General features: G+C 38.2%; 1 protein-coding gene across 1 annotated transcript; it reads right to left on the minus strand.

Annotated features, from left to right (window-relative positions):
• Positions 1-719: 719 nt before the first annotated feature.
• Positions 720-22,995, minus strand: LOC117342535 (proline-, glutamic acid- and leucine-rich protein 1-like). The gene is made up of 17 exons (XM_033904715.1): positions 22,828-22,995; positions 20,799-20,863; positions 18,140-18,245; positions 17,630-17,776; positions 16,881-16,952; positions 16,437-16,490; positions 15,935-16,085; positions 14,118-14,253; positions 12,985-13,072; positions 12,036-12,130; positions 10,477-10,584; positions 8,811-8,949; positions 8,019-8,178; positions 7,208-7,263; positions 6,511-6,717; positions 1,842-2,636; positions 720-1,586 (listed from the first exon to the last, which is right to left on the minus strand). Exons 1-17 carry the CDS (start codon positions 22,954-22,956, stop codon positions 1,488-1,490), a joined length of 2,607 nt encoding a protein of 868 aa, XP_033760606.1. The 5' UTR covers positions 22,957-22,995; the 3' UTR covers positions 720-1,487.
• Between the last annotated feature and the right edge of the window lie 37 nt (positions 22,996-23,032).

The following is a 23,032-nucleotide window of genomic DNA, read 5'->3' on the forward strand; positions in this document are numbered from 1 at the left end:
ACACGTTTGAAGGAGGGAGTAGTGTAGCAGGCCGGGTTTTAATTGTAAATACTGTACATAGTTGTAGTAAATAATTAAATATAAGAAGGAAGTAATAACTGCAACATACTCAAGTTTTCAATAATCTTTCAGTAATTTTAGTAATTTTTTTCACAACAGACGGTTAATCATAATCAACAATGAAATTACTTGCCCTTGAATACATTGTTATTATAACTATTACGTCATAATTAACAATTGAATGTTAACCTCCTGAAGAGTACTTCAGGGGGGATTTTACCTGTAAAAAATTGTCCTGATGAAGACCCTACGATAGGGTTGAAACTAGTAGACAATAAAGTTCCAACTTATTGGTAATACTTGAGTATGTTGCAGTTATTACTTCCTTCTTATATTTAATTATTTACTCTAACTGCCCGGCATACCTATAGGGTATCCATACTCAACGCGAAGTACCACACTTAGAAAACCCACTGATTTCCAGCTGACGTTGGCTCCTTTCTCCTCCTTTATAAGTTCTAATCTAGCTTCTTATATCATTCCAAAATTTAAAAATGAATTCTGTGGAATTAGATAGTGAATCACTTTTGGGCCAGGTGAGCTAAAAAATTGTTGATAATAATATTATTACAAAGGAAAATAACTCTGTAAGTTACTGTCGAATAATTCCTATTTTCGAACTTGTCTGAGATCTTGATGATAAATAGTGACAAACAAAGTTTCATTAAACTTGGTGAATATTTACTCCAGAAATCGCATTCACAAGGTCCAATAATTATATTATTACAAAGGGCAACAACTCTGTAAGTTACTGTTAAATAATTCACATTTTCCAGCTTGTACCAGATCTTGTTGATATCTGACTGCATACAAGGTTTCATCAAACATTGTCATTGTTGAGGGATGCACAGACAGACAGATGGACACTGGGGTATGGCATATGCTCATCTTTGTCCTTTGGACCAGGTGAGCTTATTATGTAATAACTTCCATTAGTTGTGAATGATTGAAAAGCATAAATTATGTTATATGTAAATATACATTGTTTATTGTTGATGTGTCCACAATTTAAAACACATTTGAAAAGCTCCTTGATTGACAATTCTCAAAATCCAACAAAGTTTAATGTTTTTAATCCAAAAAGTGAATCAAATGTCTATTTTCAGCCCAATTCAAGTTTTGCATTCTTTGTTTTAGCTACAGGCCTAGGGTATACACCAATTTTGGTAGACTCGCCATAAGCCTTAAAGTTTTTTTTATTAAACATTGCTCTGCCAAATTCCAATACAATATTATCTCCACAAGTTTGAAACTTAGAATCAGAAATTTTAAGGAAATCATAAAGCTTAATTCTATTTATAATTTCAATATTCTTGAGAAACAGGACCAGTCTACAATTTTGGTGGCTTTATAAGTTCTAGAGAAATTGGGTGTAACAGTGTTGTAGATATGTAGTGGTAATTTCTGAGGAGGCAGAATGTATCCAGCTACTGATTCTGATCATCTCCACTGTCTGTTGCAGTATTGACAAATGATGACAACATTGAAACCAGTTCAGTATCAGCCTGATCTTCCTTCTTCCCTTCCTGAAATATCAAGATGATTAAATATATTACCATGCAGCTTTGAAGTCACACAGTGATATTTTCATGATTCCATAAATAAGGATGTGGAAAATGGGTCAATCTAGGTTTTTATTTACACATGAATGATGGACAATCTGGGTCTGTATAAAATGTAATTTTTATTTATTTTATAGCAATTGTGAAATGAGTTATACCAACTTATATTCTTTTTTATTTAATCTCTTTTGTTGGTCTGGATGGTTAATTCCTTCTTACCTCTTTCCTATCACAGTTTTCTCTGATGTCCTTAAAAACTATGGTATCATGGGAATCTCCAGTCGGGTCTGGGACAGCCGTGTCCTTTTCCTTCTTGGTATCACTAGTGCACTCTTTGACCCCTGTCTCAGTGTCATCCTCCACCACACTAGTCCTACTGTTAGCACCAACCTCTACTACACTAGTACTGCTCTCAACACCAACCTCAACCACACTAGTTCTGTTGTCAATGCCAACCTCCACCACAGGAGTGCTGTTGTCAACGTTAACTTCCATTTCAGTGTACAACTCACTTTTTGAAGATTCATCATCCTCTTCCATCATCACCGAGTCTTGTATTGTGTATCCTTGACCTGAAGTTGATGCCTCCATTTCATCACTAGGACTTCTGAATGTGGAAGATGACCTCTCAGGTATTGTTGTTTTGGATACTATACTTTCTTTTTGAAGATTTGAAGATATATTATTATTTGTTTTCCTAGAAAATAAACTGCTACTCCCAGAGTCTCCTGTTTCAACATGGTTTACAGAATGAAGAAAAAGTGATGTTTGTTGATGAGATGATGCCGTCTTTTGGGAATCTGTTTGTTGCTTTGTTGGATGTAAAGTATCTAGAGATTTGTCATGATGACTATTAACATCCATTTCTGTGTCTGATCGTTGACCAGTCTGGTTGTCCTTACTGCTTCCAACAGCTAGAACCTGGGTCACCACTACTGGGGCTTTCATACACGGTGCACGAGGATGTATTAGTACTTCCAGAACTCTCTGGGCCTCCAAGCAAAACTTGTTCACCTGAAAGAGGAAACATATCTACTGCAAGGTTTTCATTTTTGACACAGTTTTCAGCATTTAAAAAAAATCACAGTGAAATTAAAATCATAGTCCATATCACTATTTCAGCAAAAATTGTGGAAATAGACTATTATTTTCTCTGATTTTTTATCATTAGTCATTTTATTTTTCACTAGTTTATTATATCCTTCAAAACTTAAGAAAGAAACAAAAACTCTGCTGAAAAGAATAGCATTTTAAAAACAAGAGATCCCAGAGGGATCTTGGCGCCCACCATTGAATGTTCTTTATAGGTTCCATGTCAGATTGATCTTTTCTCTACTTTTCTCTTCTTCTAAGTCTTACTAATCTGTGTAAACTCAGAAGAACCTCTAGTACTTTTCAAACAAGGGAAACCTATATATAAAATTTAAGATTTAGGCACCAAGGGGAACCTATATATATGGAATTTGAGAAAGATTCCTTCAGTGCTTTCTGAGAAATAGTGATAACAAACTTCAATTGTCAAAATCCAAGATGGCTGCTTGTTGGCCATGTTGTTTTCCGATTGGTCTCAAAATGCAATATGCATAACTAGGCACCTGGGGGAACCTACATATGAAATTTCAGGAAGATCCCTTCATTAGTTTCTTAGTAATAGTGATAACCAGTTTCAATTTTCGAAATCCAAGATGGCTGCCTGTCGGCCATGTTGTTTTCTGATTGGTCTCAAAATGCAATATGCATAACTAGGCACCAAGGGGAACCTACATATGAAATTTGAGAAAGATCCAATCAGAACTTTCTCAGAAATAGCGATAACAAACTTCTATGGTCAAAATCCAAGATGGCTGCCTGTCGGCCATGTTGTTTTCCGATCAGTCCCAAAATGCGATATGCATTACTAGGCACCAAGGGGAACCTACATATGAAATTTGAGAAAGATCCCTTCAGTACTTTCTCAGAAATGGCAATAACAAACTTTAATGGTCAAAATCCAAGATGGCTGCCTGTCGGCCATGTTGTTTTCCGATTGGTCTCAAAATGCTATATGCATAACTAAGCACCAAGGGGAACCTACATAACAAATATGAAAAAGATCCCTTTAGTACTTTCACAGAAATAGCGATAACAAACTTCAATTGTCAAAATCCAAGATGGCTGCCTGTCGGCCATGTTGTTTTCAGATCGGTCTCAAAATGCAATATGCATAACTAGGCACTAAGGGGAACCTACATATGAAATTTCAGGAAGATCCCTTCTGTACTTTTTGAGAAATAGCGATAACAATCTTCAATTGTCAAAATCCAAGATGGCTGCTTGTCGGCCATGTTGTTTTCCGATTGGTCTCAAAATGCAATATGCATAACTAGGCACCAAGGGGAACCTACACATGAAATTTGAGAAAGATCCCTTCAGTACTTTCTTAGAAATAGCGATAACAAACTTCAATGGTCAAAATCCAAGATGTCTGCCCGTCGGCCATGTTGTTTTCCGATCGGTCCCAAAATGCAATATGCATAACTAGGCACCAAGGGAAACCCACATATTAAATTGGAGAAAGATCCCTTCAGTACTTTCTTAGAAATAGCGATAACAAACTTCAATGGTCAAAATCCAAGATGGCTGCCTGTCGGCCATGTTGTTTTCCGATCGGTCCCAAAATGCAATATGCATAACTAGGCACCAAGGGGAACCTACATATGAAATTTGAGAAAGATCCCTTCAGTACTTTCTGAGGATTAGCGATAACAAGAATTGTTTACGGACGGACGGACGGACGGACGGACGGACGGACGGACGACGGACCACGGACGCAGGGCGATTTGAATAGCCCACCATCTGATGATGGTGGGCTAAAAAATCTACCGGTACTCAATTGGATGACTCTAGGTTCTTCTTTTGAGAGATGTGATTTATCCAAACAGCACCATGAAATACAATGTAATCCAGATTTGCTCTCGCACCTACATCAGTACTATGCATAGAATTTCATAATTTTTGGAGTTCTCCTGTGAGATACAAGTTTTACTGAAATGGCCAGTGTAGTATCCTGTACATTTCTTGATGAAGCCATAAGATATTCTAACATGTTTATCAACAGTAGTCTGATTAAACAAAGTTATTTACAAGTTATAGTTTTCATGTAAATCAGTTTTCTCTCTTCAAAATATCCAAGGATTACATTCTCATTTAGTGATCTAGTGCAGAGATTGTATTGATCAAAACCACTGCAATTAAGAGGATGCAGTTTTCAGTAACAAATTTACAAATATCCATACTAGGACCGAGGTGTCAGTTTCCCACTAATCTGTGACGTGGATGTATCGGATACTGTAGTGGATGGTAAGGGTGTTGACGAGTGTTTCCCACTAATCTGTGACGTGGATGTATCAGATACTGTAGTGGATGGTAAGGGAGTTGACGAGTGTTTCCCACTAATCTGTAACGTGGATGTATCAGATACTGTAGTGGTTGGTAAGGGAGTTGACGAGTGTTTCCCACTAATCTGTAACGTGGATGTATCGGATACTGTAGTGGATGGTAAGGGAGTTGACGAGTGTTTCCCACTAATCTGTAACGTGGATGTATCAGATACTGTAGTGGTTGGTAAGGGAGTTGACGAGTGTTTCCCACTAATCTGTAACGTGGATGTATCGGATACTGTAGTGGATGGTAAGGGAGTTGACGAGTGTTTCCCACTAATCTGTGACAACCGAGGTGTCAGTTTCCCACTAATCTGTGACGTGGATGTATCAGATACTGTAGTGGATGGTAAGGGAGTTGACGAGTGTTTCCCACTAATCTGTGACAACCGAGGTGTCAGTTTCCCACTAATCTGTGACGTGGATGTATCAGATACTGTAGTGGATGGTAAGGGTGTTGACCAGTGTTTCCCACTAATCTGTGACAACCGAGGTGTCAGTTTCCCACTAATATGTGACGTGGATGTATCGGATACTGTAGTGGATGGTAAGGGAGTTGAGGAGTGTTTCCCACTAATCTGTGACAACCAAGGTGTCAGTTTCCCACTAATCTGTGACGTGGATGTATGAGAAACTGTAGTGGATGGTAAGGGTGTTGAGTGTTTCCCACTAATCTGTAACGTGGATGTATCAGATACTGTAGTGGATGGTAAGGGTGTTGAGTGTTTCCCACTAATCTGTGATGTGGATGTATCGGATACTGAAGTTGATGGTAAGGGAGTTGAGGAGTGTTTCCCACTAATCTGTGACGTGGATATATCGGATACTGTAGTGGATGGTAAGGGGGTTGACGAGTGTTTCCCACTAATCTGTAACGTGGATGTATCAGATACTGTAGTGGATGGTAAGGGAGTTGAAGAGTGTTTCCCACTAATCTGTGACAACCAAGGTGTCAGTTTCCCACTAATCTGTGACATGGATGTATCAGATACTGTAGTGGATGGTAAGGGAGTTGACAAGTGTTTCCCACTAATCTGTGACGTTGATATATCTGATACTGTAGTGGATGGTAAGGGAGTTGATGAGTGTTTCCCACTAATCTGTAACGTGGATGTATCAGATACTGTAGTGGATGGTAAGGGAGTTGACGAGTGTTTCCCACTAATCTGTGACGTGGATGTATCAGATACTGTAGTGGATGGTAAGGGAGTTGAGGAGTGTTTCCCACTAATCTGTGACGTGGATGTATCGGATACTGTAGTGGATGGTAAGGGTGTTGAGTGTTTCCCACTAATCTGTGACGACCAAGGTGTCAGTTTCCCACTAATCTGTGACATGGATGTATCGGATACTGTAGTGGATGGTAAGGGAGTTGACAAGTGTTTCCCACTAATCTGTGACGTGGATGTATCTGATACTGTAGTGGATGGTAAGGGTGTTGAGGAGAGAGAACCAGACACTCTACTTACCATGCAGGATTGATCTTGGAGCCCCATCCTGAAGATCCCCAGAGAGCAGTGGAGGGGTGAGGGTGTTGAGGGGTGAGGTATCATACAACATGCCAGCAGCACCCTCAGTACCTGGTGTCTACAGCATGGGTCACTATATGGAATCTCCGAGTTTTTCTTCTTTTGGAACATTGCAAGGCATGTTGAAATAGCAAACTCCTGTATACTCTGCAAAACATTACAGTAGTTCTGATTGATAAAACAATGAAATTACTTGAAAACAACAAAGCTAACATACAATATATATTGTTGGAGGTTATTTAATATAGATAGGCTATTTCTTAAAACAAGAAAAGCTCACTTGGGAAAAAACCTTGAATATTTTCTAACCAGACATAATTGAAATTTTCTATAAATTCTCTTTGGTGATTGCTGCATAGGATTCACAGAACCATCTATCCTTAACAATTTTCTTCTGAGATCTTACCTGTAACAGTTTGTGTGTCACTGGAGATCTTACCTGTTACAGTTTGTGTGTCACTGGAGATCTTACCTGTAACAGTTTGTGTGTCACTGGAGATCTTACCTGTAACAGTTTGTGTATCACTGGAGATCTTACCTGTAACACTTTGTGTGTCACTGGAGATCTTACCTGTAACAGTTTGTGTATCACTGGGGATCTTACCTGTAACAGTTTGTGTATCACTGGAGATCTTACCTGTAACAGTTTGTGTGACAACTGAGGTCCGAGTGCTGTGAGCCACCAGTATAGAGCTGTATTAAGTAAAGAAATTCTGATGTGTTATAATGTACAGAACTACTTTTTTACATATCTCACATCTAGGTTTATGTCATCACAGGGATCTGTGAATTCATTAAAGTCAAGGTGAATATGGACACATCCTGATGTGTTCAAGTGATTATTAGATCCACATTCCATCAAAATGACACCCCTGCTTTGATGTCTAATAACGGTATTTGACAATTTTGACAGGATATTGCAAAATATGCCAACAGGACACATGTTAATTGCTTATGTCTATTGACACATAAAAGTATTGGAACAATTATATCTCGATCCTCATCGATCAACTTTGTTTGTGTCTGTGAATTGACCACTCCCTAAACAGGCCAAATGTTTCATGCATAGACAAAGTTCAGTCATATATAGAAATACTATTGACCGGGGGAAATATTACTGTGAATAAATAATAGAAATTCAATAAGGATACCTGAATGACCAAAACAGAAAGAATAGGTGTGTAATATAATCAACACAATGAACTAAATCTACCTGCTATAGGTAACACTGTATCACAGTAGTCTGAGGGCATACCTGTTTTTCTCTCACTCATTTGGAATGGGACTTTTTGTCTCATTTTGGGAATAAAATTGGTGAAACGGAGAGATTATTTTTAATTTCTAGGAGAAATCTACAAATTAGAGAATTTGGTTTAACTAAATATGAAATACTTTCAATTGGGAATGGGGCCCATTATCACCCTAAAACCCTCTGAAAGATCACTAACCCTCTAATGCTGTGGTGACAAGATCAGCCCCAGCCAACCTGTCAATCTTCCTCTGTGAGCTGATACCCTGTGATATCTCCTGGTAGCCTATCTTCTTTTTCTTGCGAGGAGGAGGTTGTGAGTCTGACTTACTGGTACCATCTCCAGCACCACTGGAAAGCTGATATCAAACCACAGGTTAATAACGACACACATTACAAATTACAAATTAATTCTTTAATTGTATTGCAGGTTCCTTGTCTTTGTGAAGAATTGTTTGTGAAAGAAGCAGCAAAGGATATTGTGATACCTTTTGCCTGTTATAGAGGTCTAAACTACAGACCTACGGCTTCTCTGACCCATCACTTCAACATATACCAGTAAGAAAATTTATATTTGTAAGAAAATAGACTCCATTCTAAAAATAGAAATATTCAAATCAATGGACAATATCATCCTTTGGTTTCGAAAAATTAAAATATGGTGTCAGTTGATTACATGTACCAAGACAAAATACAAGTGCAGCCAATGATTGTAAAGATCACCGACAGCAGCCACTGGAAAATGCTTACAAGATCACATGACCAATGATACAGTTAAGATTTGATCAGTCTCTGATTTAATGTCTTATCACATTTACAAGACGGATCATATCACTTTCATTAATTAGATACAAACTTCATGATCAAATGAAATGTGTAACTGTATACTGGACATCACAACAATGACTATAACATACAAAGTAGACTTATTCCAACTTATCAGTAGAAATATGTACACCCAACCAATAACAGATCAATATATATGTATTACCTTTAGTGTGTCAAATTGCATTCCAGCATCATGTAAAATTTCCTCACACAAGGCAGAGTCTTCCGTGGTCGTCTCTACGAAGGTGTATGACACTTGGAACCATTGAGTTAGACAGCTGTAAACAGTCTTCCTCAGCTCACTGTAATCATAGACAATTCAGTGTAAACAATGAGAGCTGTCTATGTGTTTACAATGAAACCATTAATACATGTTGTTTATTCCGGAACTTTATCCTACTCTTATATCAATTTCTTTGATTATCATACACATTAACACAACTCAACTAGGTGTTCAATATTTGCCTGAAACTCATGCTAGTTATATATACAAAGTGTATGTACAGGTGTGTGGTGTGTTACCTGTAGGGGCATGTCTGTCAGTAGTTAGGTGGGGTGTGTTACCTGTAGGGGCGTGTCTGTCAGTAGTTAGGTGTGGTGTGTTACCTGTAGGGGCATGTCTGTCAGTAGTTAGGTGTGGTGTGTTACCTGTAAGGGTGTGTCTGTCAGTAGTTAGGTGGGGTGTGTTACCTGTAGGGGCGTGTCTGTCAGTAGTTAGGTGTGGTGTGTTACCTGTAGGGGCATGTCTGTCAGTAGTTAGGTGTGGTGTGTTACCTGTAGGGGCGTGTCTGTCAGTAGTTAGGTGTGGTGTGTTACCTGTAGGGGCATGGCTGTCCGTAGTTAGGTGTGGCATGTTACCTGTAGGAGCGTGTCTGTCAGTAGTTAAGTGTGGTGTGTTACCTGTAGGGGCGTGTCTGTCAGTAGTTAGGTGTGGTGTGTTACCTGTAGGGGCATGTCTGTCAGTAGTTAGGTGTGGTGTGTTACCTGTAGGGGCATGTCTGTCAGTAGTTAGGAGTGGCATGTTACCTGTAGGGGCGTGGCTGTCCGTAGTTAGGTGTGGCGTGTTACCTGTAGGAGTGTGTCTGTCAGTAGTTAAGTGTGGCGTGTTACCTGTAGGGGCGTGTCTGTCAGTAGTTAGGTGTGGTGTGTTACCTGTAGGGGCGTGTCTGTCAGTAGTTAGGTGTGGTGTGTTACCTGTAGGGGCATGTCTGTCAGTAGTTAGGAGTGGCATGTTACCTGTAGGGGCATGTCTGTCAGTAGTTAGGAGTGGCATGTTACCTGTAGGGGCGTGGCTGTCCGTAGTTAAGTGTGGCATGTTACCTGTAGGGGCGTGTCTGTCCGTAGTTAGGAGTGGCATGTTACCTGTAGGGGCGTGTCTGTCCGTAGTTAGGTGTGGCATGTTACCTGTAGGGGCCTGTCTGTCCATAGTTAGGAGTGGTGTGTTACCTGTAGTGGGGGGGCGTGTCTGTCCGTAGTTAGGAGTGGTGTGTTACCTGTAGGGGCGTGTCTGTCCGTAGTTAGGAGTGGCATGTTACCTGTAGGGGCGTGTCTGTCCATAGTTAGGAGTGGCATGTTACCTGTAGGGGCGTGTCTGTCAGTAGTTAGGTGTGGTGTGTTACCTGTAGGGGCGTGTCTGTCCATAGTTAGGAGTGGCATGTTACCTGTAGGGGCGTAGCTGTCCATAGTTAGGAGTGGCATGTTACCTGTAGGGGCGTGTCTGTCCGTAGATAGGAGTGGCATGTTACCTGTAGGGGCGTGTCTGTCCGTAGATAGGAGTGGCATGTTACCTGTAGGGGCGTGTCTGTCCGTAGTTAGGTGTGGCATGTTACCTGTAGGGGCCTGTCTGTCCGTAGTTAGGTGTGGCATGGCTCCAGATTAGTTCCTGTACAAGAAGAGTCAGCACAAGCTTTGTGTGTGGCAGCAGGTGACGTTTACAGCTACAAAATAACAGTTTTGGATTTATTGTATCCTCAAATATTTACTATATTCAGCTGTTCCTTCTAATGTAATAACATTGTATGCGAATCAACAACAACCAATCACTGCAGTGTTTCCATATGACGGCGCATGTGTAAATGACGTCTAGTTAGTGTGATGGACAAAGTAGATCTGGTGGTTGAGTAATAGTCGACATCATCATATGCATCCTTACTTCTTGATTCTCTACATAACACAGATAACAAAGTGAATAATATGTAAAAATGAGTTTGTTTCTTGTAAGACCTTAGTCACATAACATATAGAGGATATAGAATGGTTTCCCGTTTAATATAACATATTTTTCAAGAGTATGACAGAATATCAATATTTTCACGAGTGCGATATATATATACTACATCCAGTGTCCAGTCAATTTCAAACAGAGTAAGCATTAAAATTTTGTCACGTATATCCTGTATGAAGCCTGGGATGATTAATATTTTTATGTTCATAGTTGTACGGACAGCGAAGGTCAGAGTCGCCTCAACACGTGTCAGTTCCCTTAAGGTCTCACACAACTAATTATTACACTATATGTTATGACCAATGATTCCATCCCCTCAATCGCTCATTTGAAGTTCAAATGTTGTGAAATTATATCAAAAATAATGTTTAAAAGATTTCCCTACCAGAAAAATGATATCATTACATAGGTTTAATAGCAAATAAGAGCACACCAGTACTTGGAAGACAGTGACCCCGATATTTACAGTGGACAGGGGAATCACCACCTGGGGAATTCCCGCCTTTTTACACCTGGAATCCTACATCTTTCTACATGTATTTATAACAGGAGTGTATATTTTTGATTTTCAAAATCTCATGACCCTACCCTTTATTCTCGTATATAGAAAGTACCTATTGATGTGTTATTTAGTCAGGAAATAGCTACAAACCTAAGAAACACATTTTCTTCAGGGACTTGGTTCAGGTGAAACACCAGCTGATTGGCTGATTTAGTTGTGCTAGACCTATACCGAGTCTGGTCCTATCAACACCAGAGCCCAGTTGTTCAAAAGGTGATTAGTTTAATCTCTTGATAAGTGAATAAGAAGTTCCCTGTTACTTCAAAACCTGTGTGTATGTTTTCATTGAAATGAGCAGATAGGAAGAGACAGATGAGTATTATAGTTTCATAAAATTTTGTCAAGTCAAATTTACCAGAAATGATTTTATCAGGGTTTTGAAATTGTTATTAAACTGTGATTATGCTAATCACCCTTTGAAAAACTGGGCCAAGAAGATTCAAAGACATTGCTTCATAGAATATGGTACAACAAACATGATCCTGACTATTACAACTTCCTTATCATTATAGCTTTCTAGAAGATAGTAATAACGAAAAGTTTTGAGACTTGTTTTGAATGTGTAACAGACAGTATATGGCATTATTACTATAAATAGTTACCATTTGATGAGGCTCTGGAGAAGAGAGATGGCCACCTTGTGTATTGATGGTATAAATCCGGCTAACAAAAGTTGCTGTGTAGAAGGTCTAGAGGTCTGAAGAAAGAAATATCAGATTAAACATATACATATCACTATTTTAAGAGTGTGTAAATACTTTCATTTGAAATTAGGGTACATTAAATTGTAAATGCTATTTTTGTATGAATCAAATAACTTTCTCTATTGATTTTATTTTCAAGGTACATGTGTATTTTTCTCTTTTTTTTTTGGTGTTTTTCCTGCCATATCCTTAAATATCTCAATAAGATATCCCAGAGGGATCCTAGCATCCTACATTAAATGATCTTTATTGAATCTATGTAAGATTTGACTTTCCTCATCTTTCTATTTTCTTTCTTGATTGAAACAAAGAATGGCTAACTGTTTTTTTTATCATTCTTAAAATTGAACATCTTGGGATGGAAGGGAACCTACATATAAAATTTAAGAAAGATCATTTTGGTATACTAATTCTAAAAGAAAAAGCAATAACAAGGATTGTCTATGGACAAATCACCAACGACAAACCACAGACAGGGTGATTTGAACAGCCCACCATTTGTTGAACCTGTTAAGAACACCAATATTAACAGTCTCCATGTTACATTAGTATTCCTTACCACTTTGGTTAGCCTGTTGTCAGACTAATGTGAGGTTACATCATGCTAGCTTTATATTTTTGTGTGATACTACCAGTAGTAAGGTCTTGGGAGGCCTCATTATCAGCAGGCATTATGCAACAGCTGTATGATGATAAAAGTGTGTAGATGGGGTTGTCTATTACTGGAACATTAATAAGAAAAGTCTGACATTTTACTTGATACATCTACCACTGATCTCATGATAAACATGTAGGTAACATGTGGTATCAGGAATGGATGTCAGATAACAATTAAGTATAGACTTACCAGTGTTTTACAATTAACAGACAAAATTCTACAGATGAGATTGAGGATTGCTTGGGATGGAACCTTCACCAGAGCTGGGAAACTCTCACTGTAAACACAAAAGATCAGTCATAGACAGGACAAATCTCAACACTCAATTAAATACACAGTATCACAATTTACAGGTAAATAAATATATTCACTTAGAATCAATTTCATTTTCTAGAAATAAACAAGAGGCCCAGAGGGCCTGCATTGACCACCAAATGTGGACCAAATCCTGTAATTCTTAAAGAAAAAGAAGGATTTTTTTTTTTTTTTAATATTTCCCTATGGGAACTCTTCATTTTATATAAAATTTGATCTCCTTTGCCAAATAATGCTCTTGACCAAATTTCATCAAAATGCATTCAGGGCCGTTTTTGTTTTTGCAGTCCAAATGGTTGGACCAGTGTTGATTGTTTATGAAATAAAGACTGACCTGATGATTTCATATTGTTTTCAACTGAGCCTTGAAAAAGACTTCCAAGGCCTGTATTAACATTTGCAGGTCCATCAAGATATATGTTTGAAATATCACATTTAAAAACTGACGCAACGGTTTGTCCACATAAACGAACAGGCCAGGACAAGTAGCGATTTAAACATTTACCTCAGTGTCCCCTATTGGATCCCTCCACTAGGGCCCCAAGGGAGCCACACCCTCTCTTTATACAACATTAGATCTCCTTTACCCAATATTGCTCCAGACCCAATTTCATTCCGGCCAGGTGAGCTAACAAGATACATACTCAACTGGCCTGTATCACTCACCTGCTACTAATGACTAAAGCAATTTCAAAGTTTATGTTTGTCATTTATGTGGCTGCTAATCTCAATACCTTTTCATTTCAATATGAGAGTAGGCTAAGTGTGCCATTTACTTTGCATTAACCCAAATCTTGCTTTATTTGAAAATTGTGACCATTGTCTCAGAATAATGTATTTTTCTAGACTTTTCTGATCTTCACTGGTAAAATAGGATAAATTTTCATTTTATTTAACCACGATATCAAAATCTAATGCTGGAAAATGTATTCTTGATAATTCTTTTAAGAAGTAAATTATTGCCACCCTTGTTATACAACAGATATATAGCTAACAGTAAGTATTACCTGAGTAAGGCTTGCAGACAGCTACAGTAGGCATGGTACCTGGAGACAAGGCTGTGGTACCTATCTGGGTACGATATTGGAACTTCCCCCAGGGGTAGGGCCCGAGAGCCATCCTCCTCCTTCCTTGGTGGTGCAACTGTAGGGTAGATAATGCATCAATACTTAATAGTTAGAGGCCAGGAGCTCACAAAGGTCAAACATGTCAGAGGTCACAGGTCAAACAAGGCATCACAAGTGATACAAAACCCCTTGATTGCCAAGTATACCTTCTGAAATACCCTGCAATAAACCCTGGTATGAACTGGTTTGAGTAAATTATCTGCATCTTTGACAAATCTGCATACTTGACAAATACAATTATGAAATTTGAACAAAGACTTTTCAGACAAAGATTGCTATAAATAGTAAGATTGACCTTGTTTTGACCTTGGGACCTTGAATCATGAACTCCTTTGAGGTATTCTCATACTTGACTAGTATATGAAGTTTGTCAAAATCCATTTAAAAATTCATTAGCTTTGTTTTTTAGAAACCATGCTACATAAATTTAAAATCCATGCTACAGGCAGCGAGTTTTCTTCAAGTATTACATGTATACCTGTGATGTACATGCCAGACTTAACATTGCCCATGGTTGTGATAACTGTAAAACTGACTTATTTTGTCCGTGCCAGACTTATCATTGCCCATGGTTGGGATAACTGTAAAACTGACTTATTTTGTTCATGCCAGACTTAACATTGCCCATGGTTGTGATAACTGTAAAACTGACTTATTTTGTTCATGCCAGACTTAACATTGCCCATGGTTGTGATAACTGTAAAACTGACCTATTTTGTTCATGCCAGACTTAGCATTGCCCATGGTTGTGATAACTGTAAAACTGACCTATTTTGTTCATGCCAGACTTAACATTGCCCATGGTTGTGATAACTGTAAAACTGACCTATTTTGTTCATGCCAGACTTAGCATTGCCCATGGTTGTGATAACTGTAAAACTGACTTATTTTGTTCATGCCAGACTTAACATTGCCCATGGTTGTGATAACTGTAAAACTGACCTATTTTGTTCATGCCAGACTTAGCATTGCCCATGGTTGTGATAACTGTAAAACTGACCTATTTTGTTCATGCCAGACTTAGCATTGCCCATGGTTGTGATAACTGTAAAACTGACTTATTTTGTTCATGCCAGACTTAACATTGCCCATGGTTGTGATAACTGTAAAACTGACTTATTTTGTTCATGCCAGACTTAACATTGCCCATGGTTGTGATAACTGTAAAACTGACCTATTTTGTTCATGCCAGACTTAGCATTGCCCATGGTTGTGATAACTGTAAAACTGACCTATTTTGTTCATGCCAGACTTAGCATTGCCCATGGTTGTGATAACTGTAAAACTGACCTATTTTGTTCATGCCAGACTTAGCATTGCCCATGGTTGGGATAACTGTAAAACTGACTTATTTTGTTCATGCCAGACTTAACATTGCCCATGGTTGTGATAACTGTAAAACTGACTTATTTTGTTCATGCCAGACTTAACATTGCCCATGGTTGTGATAACTGTAAAACTGACTTATTTTGTTCATGCCAGACTTAACATTGCCCATGGTTGTGATAACTGTAAAACTGACTTATTTTGTTCATGCCAGACTTAGCATTGCCCATGGTTGTGATAACTGTAAAACTGACTTATTTTGTTCATGCCAGACTTAGCATTGCCCATGGTTGTGATAACTGTAAAACTGACCACAGTTTGTACAGGTATGGTAAGTTTGAAATAATTTACTGTACGACACGATCTCCTACCTGTGTCCAGTTGTTCGTAGAGGAGATCAAGCACTGTGTGAAGACCGTTGACCACACGGTTAAGCTGGACACTCCAGCCCTCTGTGTGCTTCAGTCCCATGTTCCCTCCACCCCCGCACCGACTCAGCAAAGCAAAGCATCGTACCACTTCCTAATGGTAATAAAATGTGTGTCACCAAAATTACAATTCAACCTTGTGTACCATTGAGTACCCAGAAGTTTCTCAAATGTTACTCAATCTCATTTTGATGAAAATAATGTGTGCATCTTTAAAAATGGACTTCCTGTTCTTTTACTTTATCTGAAATCAATATATCCAACATTACATTTGTTTTAACTTTGACTTTGCATTATATGTGAAAAGGTGAAAACAAATCATACTTAACTGATGGAAACCTAACGTTACCATAGATACTAATGATGGAAATCTAACGTTACCTTAGATACTAATGATGGAAATCTAACGTTACCATAGATACTAATGATGGAAATCTAACGTTACCTTAGATACTAAGTCGGTAGAAAGCTCCTTCACCACAAATGTATCGATCTTACCCTAAAAACATAAAGAATAATAACGTTATCTTTAAGTACTGGTAAAGTTCAAATGATTTTATTGAATTTGTTTTCCACAAATTTTAATTACCAGATACATAAAATATAATTTTTAATTGTTAATTACTATCAACACACTCTTGTTAAACATGAGGAAATTCAGTAATATCACATTATAGAATTCATTTTTATTACAATATCTATACTATAATAACCCCTGGGACACAACACATGATAAACTCAAAGTACGGGGCTGATATAACATTTTTGAGTATTTTGATAAATTTTGCAATCTTGCATTTGCTTTGACAAGAATGGAAAATACCTCTATATATTAGATACAATTAATGTAACCTTACTTTCATGTCGCACAGGGACATGAGTAACCTACCTTGAATGTAGCACAGGGACCTGGATAGTTAAGTATACAACTGTTGATACAGAGGCATGCTTCATTTCTCCACTGTAACACCAATTATCAACACAAAATATTTAAACAGTTTTTATCAACAAAAGTTAAAACAATGAAAAATAATTAATAATATATACATTCTTATTAAGTCTCATTTCATATCAAAATCTCTTATTCATGTCATCAAAATAAAACAACTGAAAAAGCAATATCCTAATTCTGTTACAAGTCCACTATTTTTTCCACTGATCAACCACAAGAAACTGAAGTCACTGTAATAATCAATTGATATTAAATGATAATAATTTGAAGTTCATATAGACCACTTCATCACGTACAGCAAAACAGCTGTGTCAAAGTGTTTCACAAATTACCTGTGGATATCAGGTCTTTAGCTACCAACCATCATCATTCGTACCTCCCTGGGGAAGGATACAGACTAAGCTGCCATTTGGTGCTAATTATAATGGTTTGCATACATGTACTTATCTACAGCTGACTGGAACACAACAGAGTAAAGGATACAACACAGTGCCTGTGCTGGTACTTCTATTAACGATCCTTTGGTCACCAGTCAAGTATCTTATTAGACCACCATTATTTATTTGAAATACAAACAAGTTTTCAGTTTATATTTTATGTACAAGGTTTATATCATTCTACCAGAAATGACCTTAACCTTGGCCTAGACATGATATTAATAGCATCATGTATTTTTGTAGAGTTACCTCTGTGGGAGCCAGAAGCAGGGCAGAGATGATCTGTGGCACAAGGGAGGTAACCTCACGGCTCAAGGATGTAAAGTCACTGACAATGCCCAGAATTTTCCCACAAACATGACATGCCAGACGCTGTATACTTGGAGGGTCATGTGACTACAAACAAAAAACAATTATGATCAGTGTACAATATTAACCAATATCACCTTCAATTAATCATAGCCACTGGCAGTCACCCTATTCTAGGTTAGTGTTTTAATTGAAGACTCAAAGATTTTGATATGATAAAGAGCGTCCCTGCTTACATGGCTTTTATCCAGAGATACAGTTACATTTTAAACTAAAAGAGAATATATATAATGGTACATATATACAGTTATAAATCAATGCAATTATTTTATTTTGAAAATATAAATATGATTCTGTTACATGGCCTTGACTTCCTGAAGTTCAATTAACTGATAATTACTGATTTAAAATTTACAACAAACACATCTACCTGGGACATTATACACTTACCTGGAAAATCTGTATCATGAATCGAATCCAAGTAAGTGCATTCTGTGTGAAAACCCCGGTCACACATTGTTCCAATACCTTATCAAGCAACAACAATCCTTCCAATCTAAAATGAAATGAACAGATGTTTACATTTGAATCAAACCCATACTGATAATTTGTTTCAGTTTGAATAATTCTCAGATGCAGACAGATAACACAGGAAGGGGGAAACATCACCAGATGTAGAATGGTATTGATAGCTCAAGTCATTACAGCCAGAAACAAAATACAGGTAAATAAAATCTACTACATATGCATTATCTTTACTCAGTTTTATGAAATGTGGATGACACCAGTATTAACTTGTGATGATTATCACTGACAGCTGGGGAAACAAAGTGCTCCAAAATGGTAAGCTTTGAGAAGGGTTAAGACTTCTTTCCATCAACTTCTGCTTTCTATCATATCCATGAAGGAGTTGCAATTGGTTGTTTGAGATCAGACTCTGAGACCTTGTGAATATAGGTATTTACTTTTTTTCTGGCTATTTAGATAAATTACCACATGGAGATACAGATCAGATCCTGACTGTAGCTGTAGATGTTTTAATTGTTGTCCCAGAATAATGCAAAATGTCTCAGATGGTTTCACGTATGAAATATCTATCAGAGTTAGTTTATAGTAGGTAAAGAGTTCATCAATGAACATATTGAACACGAAAAAGTACTATCCAAGAATACTGTGCTTTTTCTGGCTATTTGGATAAATTGCCACATGGTGAAAATTTTAAAAAGGAAGTTCAATTCACAACTTGGAAATCTATATATCATTTTTTTATTAATAAGGGGAGGGTTTGTAATAATTTCATGTTTGATGTATTTTGTGTCTTACGGGGTGCAAAAATACAAGATGAAAAGATTTCTGTGAATTTTGATGACTTCCTTGGGAAAGAATAAAACACAACTGGGAAATGGGGCCTTAATCCGACCCAAACATATAGGCCCTAGACAGGAACAAGAGGCCCAATGGGCCTGTATCGCTCACCTGGCTCTACAGCAACTTTGAAGTTGATTGAGGTCATTTCTAGATACTATGCTGATTATCATAGTAAGCTAGGTTTATTCATATTAATAAATTTTTTAGTCCTTCATTCCAGCATTTTATTGGCCTAATATCTGGTCTAGGAGGCTCTTGGCTATCGCAAAATTATTTTTTACAGATTTAAGCCGATTTCACCCCTGTGACCTTAAATGTAGGTCAAGGGTCATTCATTTGAACAAACTTTGTAGCCCTTCACCCAAGCATGCTACAGGCCCAATATCAAGTCCCTGGGCCTCTTGGTTATTAAGAAGAAGTCATTTGAAGAATATAGCCTATTTGACCAATGTGACCTTAAGTGAAGGTCAAGGCAATTCATTTGAACAAACTTGGTAGCCCTTCACCCAAGCATGCTACAGACCCAATACCAAGTCCCTGGGCCTCTTGGTTATTGAGAAGAAGTCGTTTGAAGATTACAACCTATTTGACCAATGTGACCTTGAATGAAGGTCAAGGTCATTTATTTGAACAAACTTTGTAGCCCTTCACCCCAGCATGCTACATGCCCAATATCAAGTCCCTGGGCCTCTTGCTTATTGAGAAGAAGTTGTTTGAAGAATATAGCCCATTTGACCCATGTGACCTTGAATGAAGGTCAAGGTCATTTATTTGAACAAACTTTGTAGCCCTTTACCCTAGCATGCTACAGGCCAAATACCAAGTCCCTGGGCCTCTTGGTTATTGAGAAGAAGTTGTTTGAAGATTATAGCCTATTTGACCCATGTGACCTTGAATGAAGGTCAAGGTCATTTATTTGAACAAACTTGGTAGCCCCTCACCCCAGCATGCTACAGGCCCAATATCAAGTCCCTGGGCCTCTTGGTTATTGAGAAGAAGTTGTTTGAAGATTATAGCCTATTTGACCAATGTGACCTTGAATGAAGGTCAAGGTCATTTATTTGAACAAACTTTGTAGCCCTTCACCCAAACATGCTACAGGCCCAATATCAAGTTCCTGGGCCTCTTGGTTATTGAGAAGAAGTCGTTTGAAGATTATAGCCTATTTGACCAGTGTGACCTTGAATGAAGGTCAAGGTCATTTATTTGAACAAACTTGGTAGTCCTTCACCCCAGCAAGCTACAGGCTCAATATCAAGTCCCTTGGCATCTTGGTTATTGAGAAGAAGTCGTTTGAAGATTATAGCCTATTTGACAAATGTGACCTTGAATGAAGGTCACAGTCATTTATTTTAACAAACTTAGTAGCCCTTCATCCCAGCATGCTACAGACCCAATATCAAGTCCCTGGACCTCTTGGTTATTGAGAAGAAGTCGTTTGAAGATTATAGCCTATTTGACCCATGTGACCTTGAATGAAGGTCAAGGTCAATTATTTGAACAAACTTGGTAGCCCTTCACCCCAGTATGCTACAGGCCCAATATGAAGTTCCTGGGCCTCTTGGTTATTGAGAAGAAGTTGTTTAAATGAAAAAGTTGACGCCGGACGGCCGACGGCCGGACGGACGGCCGGACGGCCGGACGGACGGACGACGGACGCCGCACCATGGCATAAGCTCACTTGCCCTTCGGGCAGGTGAGCTAAAAACACTAGTATCAATCAGCATTTAATAAACCCTACCTTTGCTTTGTTGAGTTCAGACAAGTGTTGATATGACCAATAATTTCATGTAGTTTTCCTGGTTTCTGTCAAAAAATAATTAAGGTAACATATTAGAACTAGATAATTAAACAAGAGGCCCATGGGCCTTTACTGTCACCTGAGTTTTGAAATATTTCTGTAAATTTGACCCTTTTTGACCCCGCCAATCAGCCTCTTGGGGCCAATACCAGTTAATTACATACCAGCAAATTTAAAACTGCCTTCCAAAACGTTAACTGCTAATTCCAATAGCAATGACACAAATGAGAGTCAAAAATGTGATTTCCTTATATAAACTACAGTATTAAGGGCACCTCCTCCCCAAGGGCAAATATGAGATCCCAGGGTCATGAAATGGTAAAGCACTTAAGATCCATCCATCTATGAAAAGTATTTGATTCAATCTTATTTGGGTCTTGAGAAGAAGATTTCTGAAATTTAAGCTAAAAAATTGACCCCGCCAATCAGCACCTCAGGGTCTGTCAATCAGGGCTAAAGTGTATACCATCAAACTGTCATCCCATGCTGATAATATCAACCAAGTTAGAATAAATTCCAATAGAAATGAAAAAAGAGGCCCTATGGGCCTGTATCGCCTTCGTAGCCCTTCACCCCAGAATGACACAAGCCCCATATCAAGTCCCTGGGCCTCTTGGTTATTGAGAAGAAGTCATTTGAAGATTTTAGCCTATTTGACCCATGTGACCTTGAATGAAGGTCAAGGTCATTCATTTGAACAAACTTGGTAGCCCTTCAACCCAGCATGCTGCAGGCCCAATATCAAGTCACTGGGCCTCTTGGTTTAATATTAAGAAGAAGTTGTTCAAAGATTTCAGCATATTTGACCCCTGTGACCTTGAATGAGGGTCAAGGTCATGGTCAATCATCCCAGCGTAACACATGACCAATATCAGGTCTGAAGGCCTCTTGGATTTTGTGAAGTTGTTTAAAGGAAAAAGTTGACACCAAACGGCCAAATGCCGGACGCCGCATCACGGCATAAGCTCACTTGACCTTTGGGCAGGTGATCTAACAAATGATAGTCAAAAATGTGATTTTCCTATATAAATTATGGTAAAGTTTACCGGGTTCGAGGGACAAATTTGAGGCCTTATGGTCATGAAATTCACAATTTTGGTAAAGCACCTTAAAACCTTTCTACAATGTATCTGTGAAGAGTATTTGATTCCTGCCAAATTTCATTCAATTTGGTTCATTCAAGTGATTTTGGAGAAGTGGAAAATGCAAATTGTTTATGACACACAACACCAGACAAAAGGCAATCCCAACAGGTCAACTGAGACTTCCTCTCAGGTGACCTAAAAATTACTGTTTTCCATTGGATGTGAAATTATATTGGAAGAATGCATCAATGAGAAATTTGTAATAAACAAGGTTGTTCCATTTGACCGCCCAGACAACATTTTTCTCTGATGTTGGTCTGAGGTCAAAATATTGGTTAGCGTGAATATTAGTCTGAATTTTATGACGATCTTACTAAGTAAATCAGCTTTAAAGGCGATATTAAAATCAGAACCTTTTGGATTATGTGAATATATGATAGGGCTTGGATAATTTTCCCTCTGATGTTGCATTGGCGAAAGGACAAAATGTATGTCAGTCATGATTACCTACTTTTGAGTTTTGCCACACCTCAGTGAACCCAAGTCACAAGCATACGTTCTAGTACTGTATGAGGTAGAGCACAGACGATTTTTTCTTTGATACATGTATAGGTCAAAAGTCAAAATGTAGGTCAGAGTGACCTAATTTTGACACATGACACACCATCACACCTTAAGTCCCAAGTGTGAAGTTCCATTGTCAAACATATAGACACTGAGAACACCCAAGATGCAACATCATAGACCTGAACTGGCTTTCAACGATGCCAGCTCAGTGGTTCAGACGTCGTGTCGAGAGTACAGTTAAATGATAGACATCCGATAGAGGTGCCTGCTGATTAAAATAGACATCCAATTAAAATAAATAGTGATTGTATACTAACCTGCAAAGAAAATAGTTTGTTGTCTTCAGCAATATCAACAAGCTGTTTAAGACCCGATTTTGACGCCGAACCGCCGCAAAATGAGGGGACGAATGAGAAAAACACGTTTTCAATCATGGAGTCCGCCATTTTGTAGTTCCGCAGAAAATGTTTTTTAAATTTCTTTTAAGTGGCCTTTTTTGAAGGATATATCATCTCATTAAAC

This window comes from Pecten maximus, chromosome 14 (genome assembly GCF_902652985.1).
Source record: "Pecten maximus chromosome 14, xPecMax1.1, whole genome shotgun sequence".
NCBI lineage: Eukaryota > Metazoa > Mollusca > Bivalvia > Pectinida > Pectinidae > Pecten > Pecten maximus.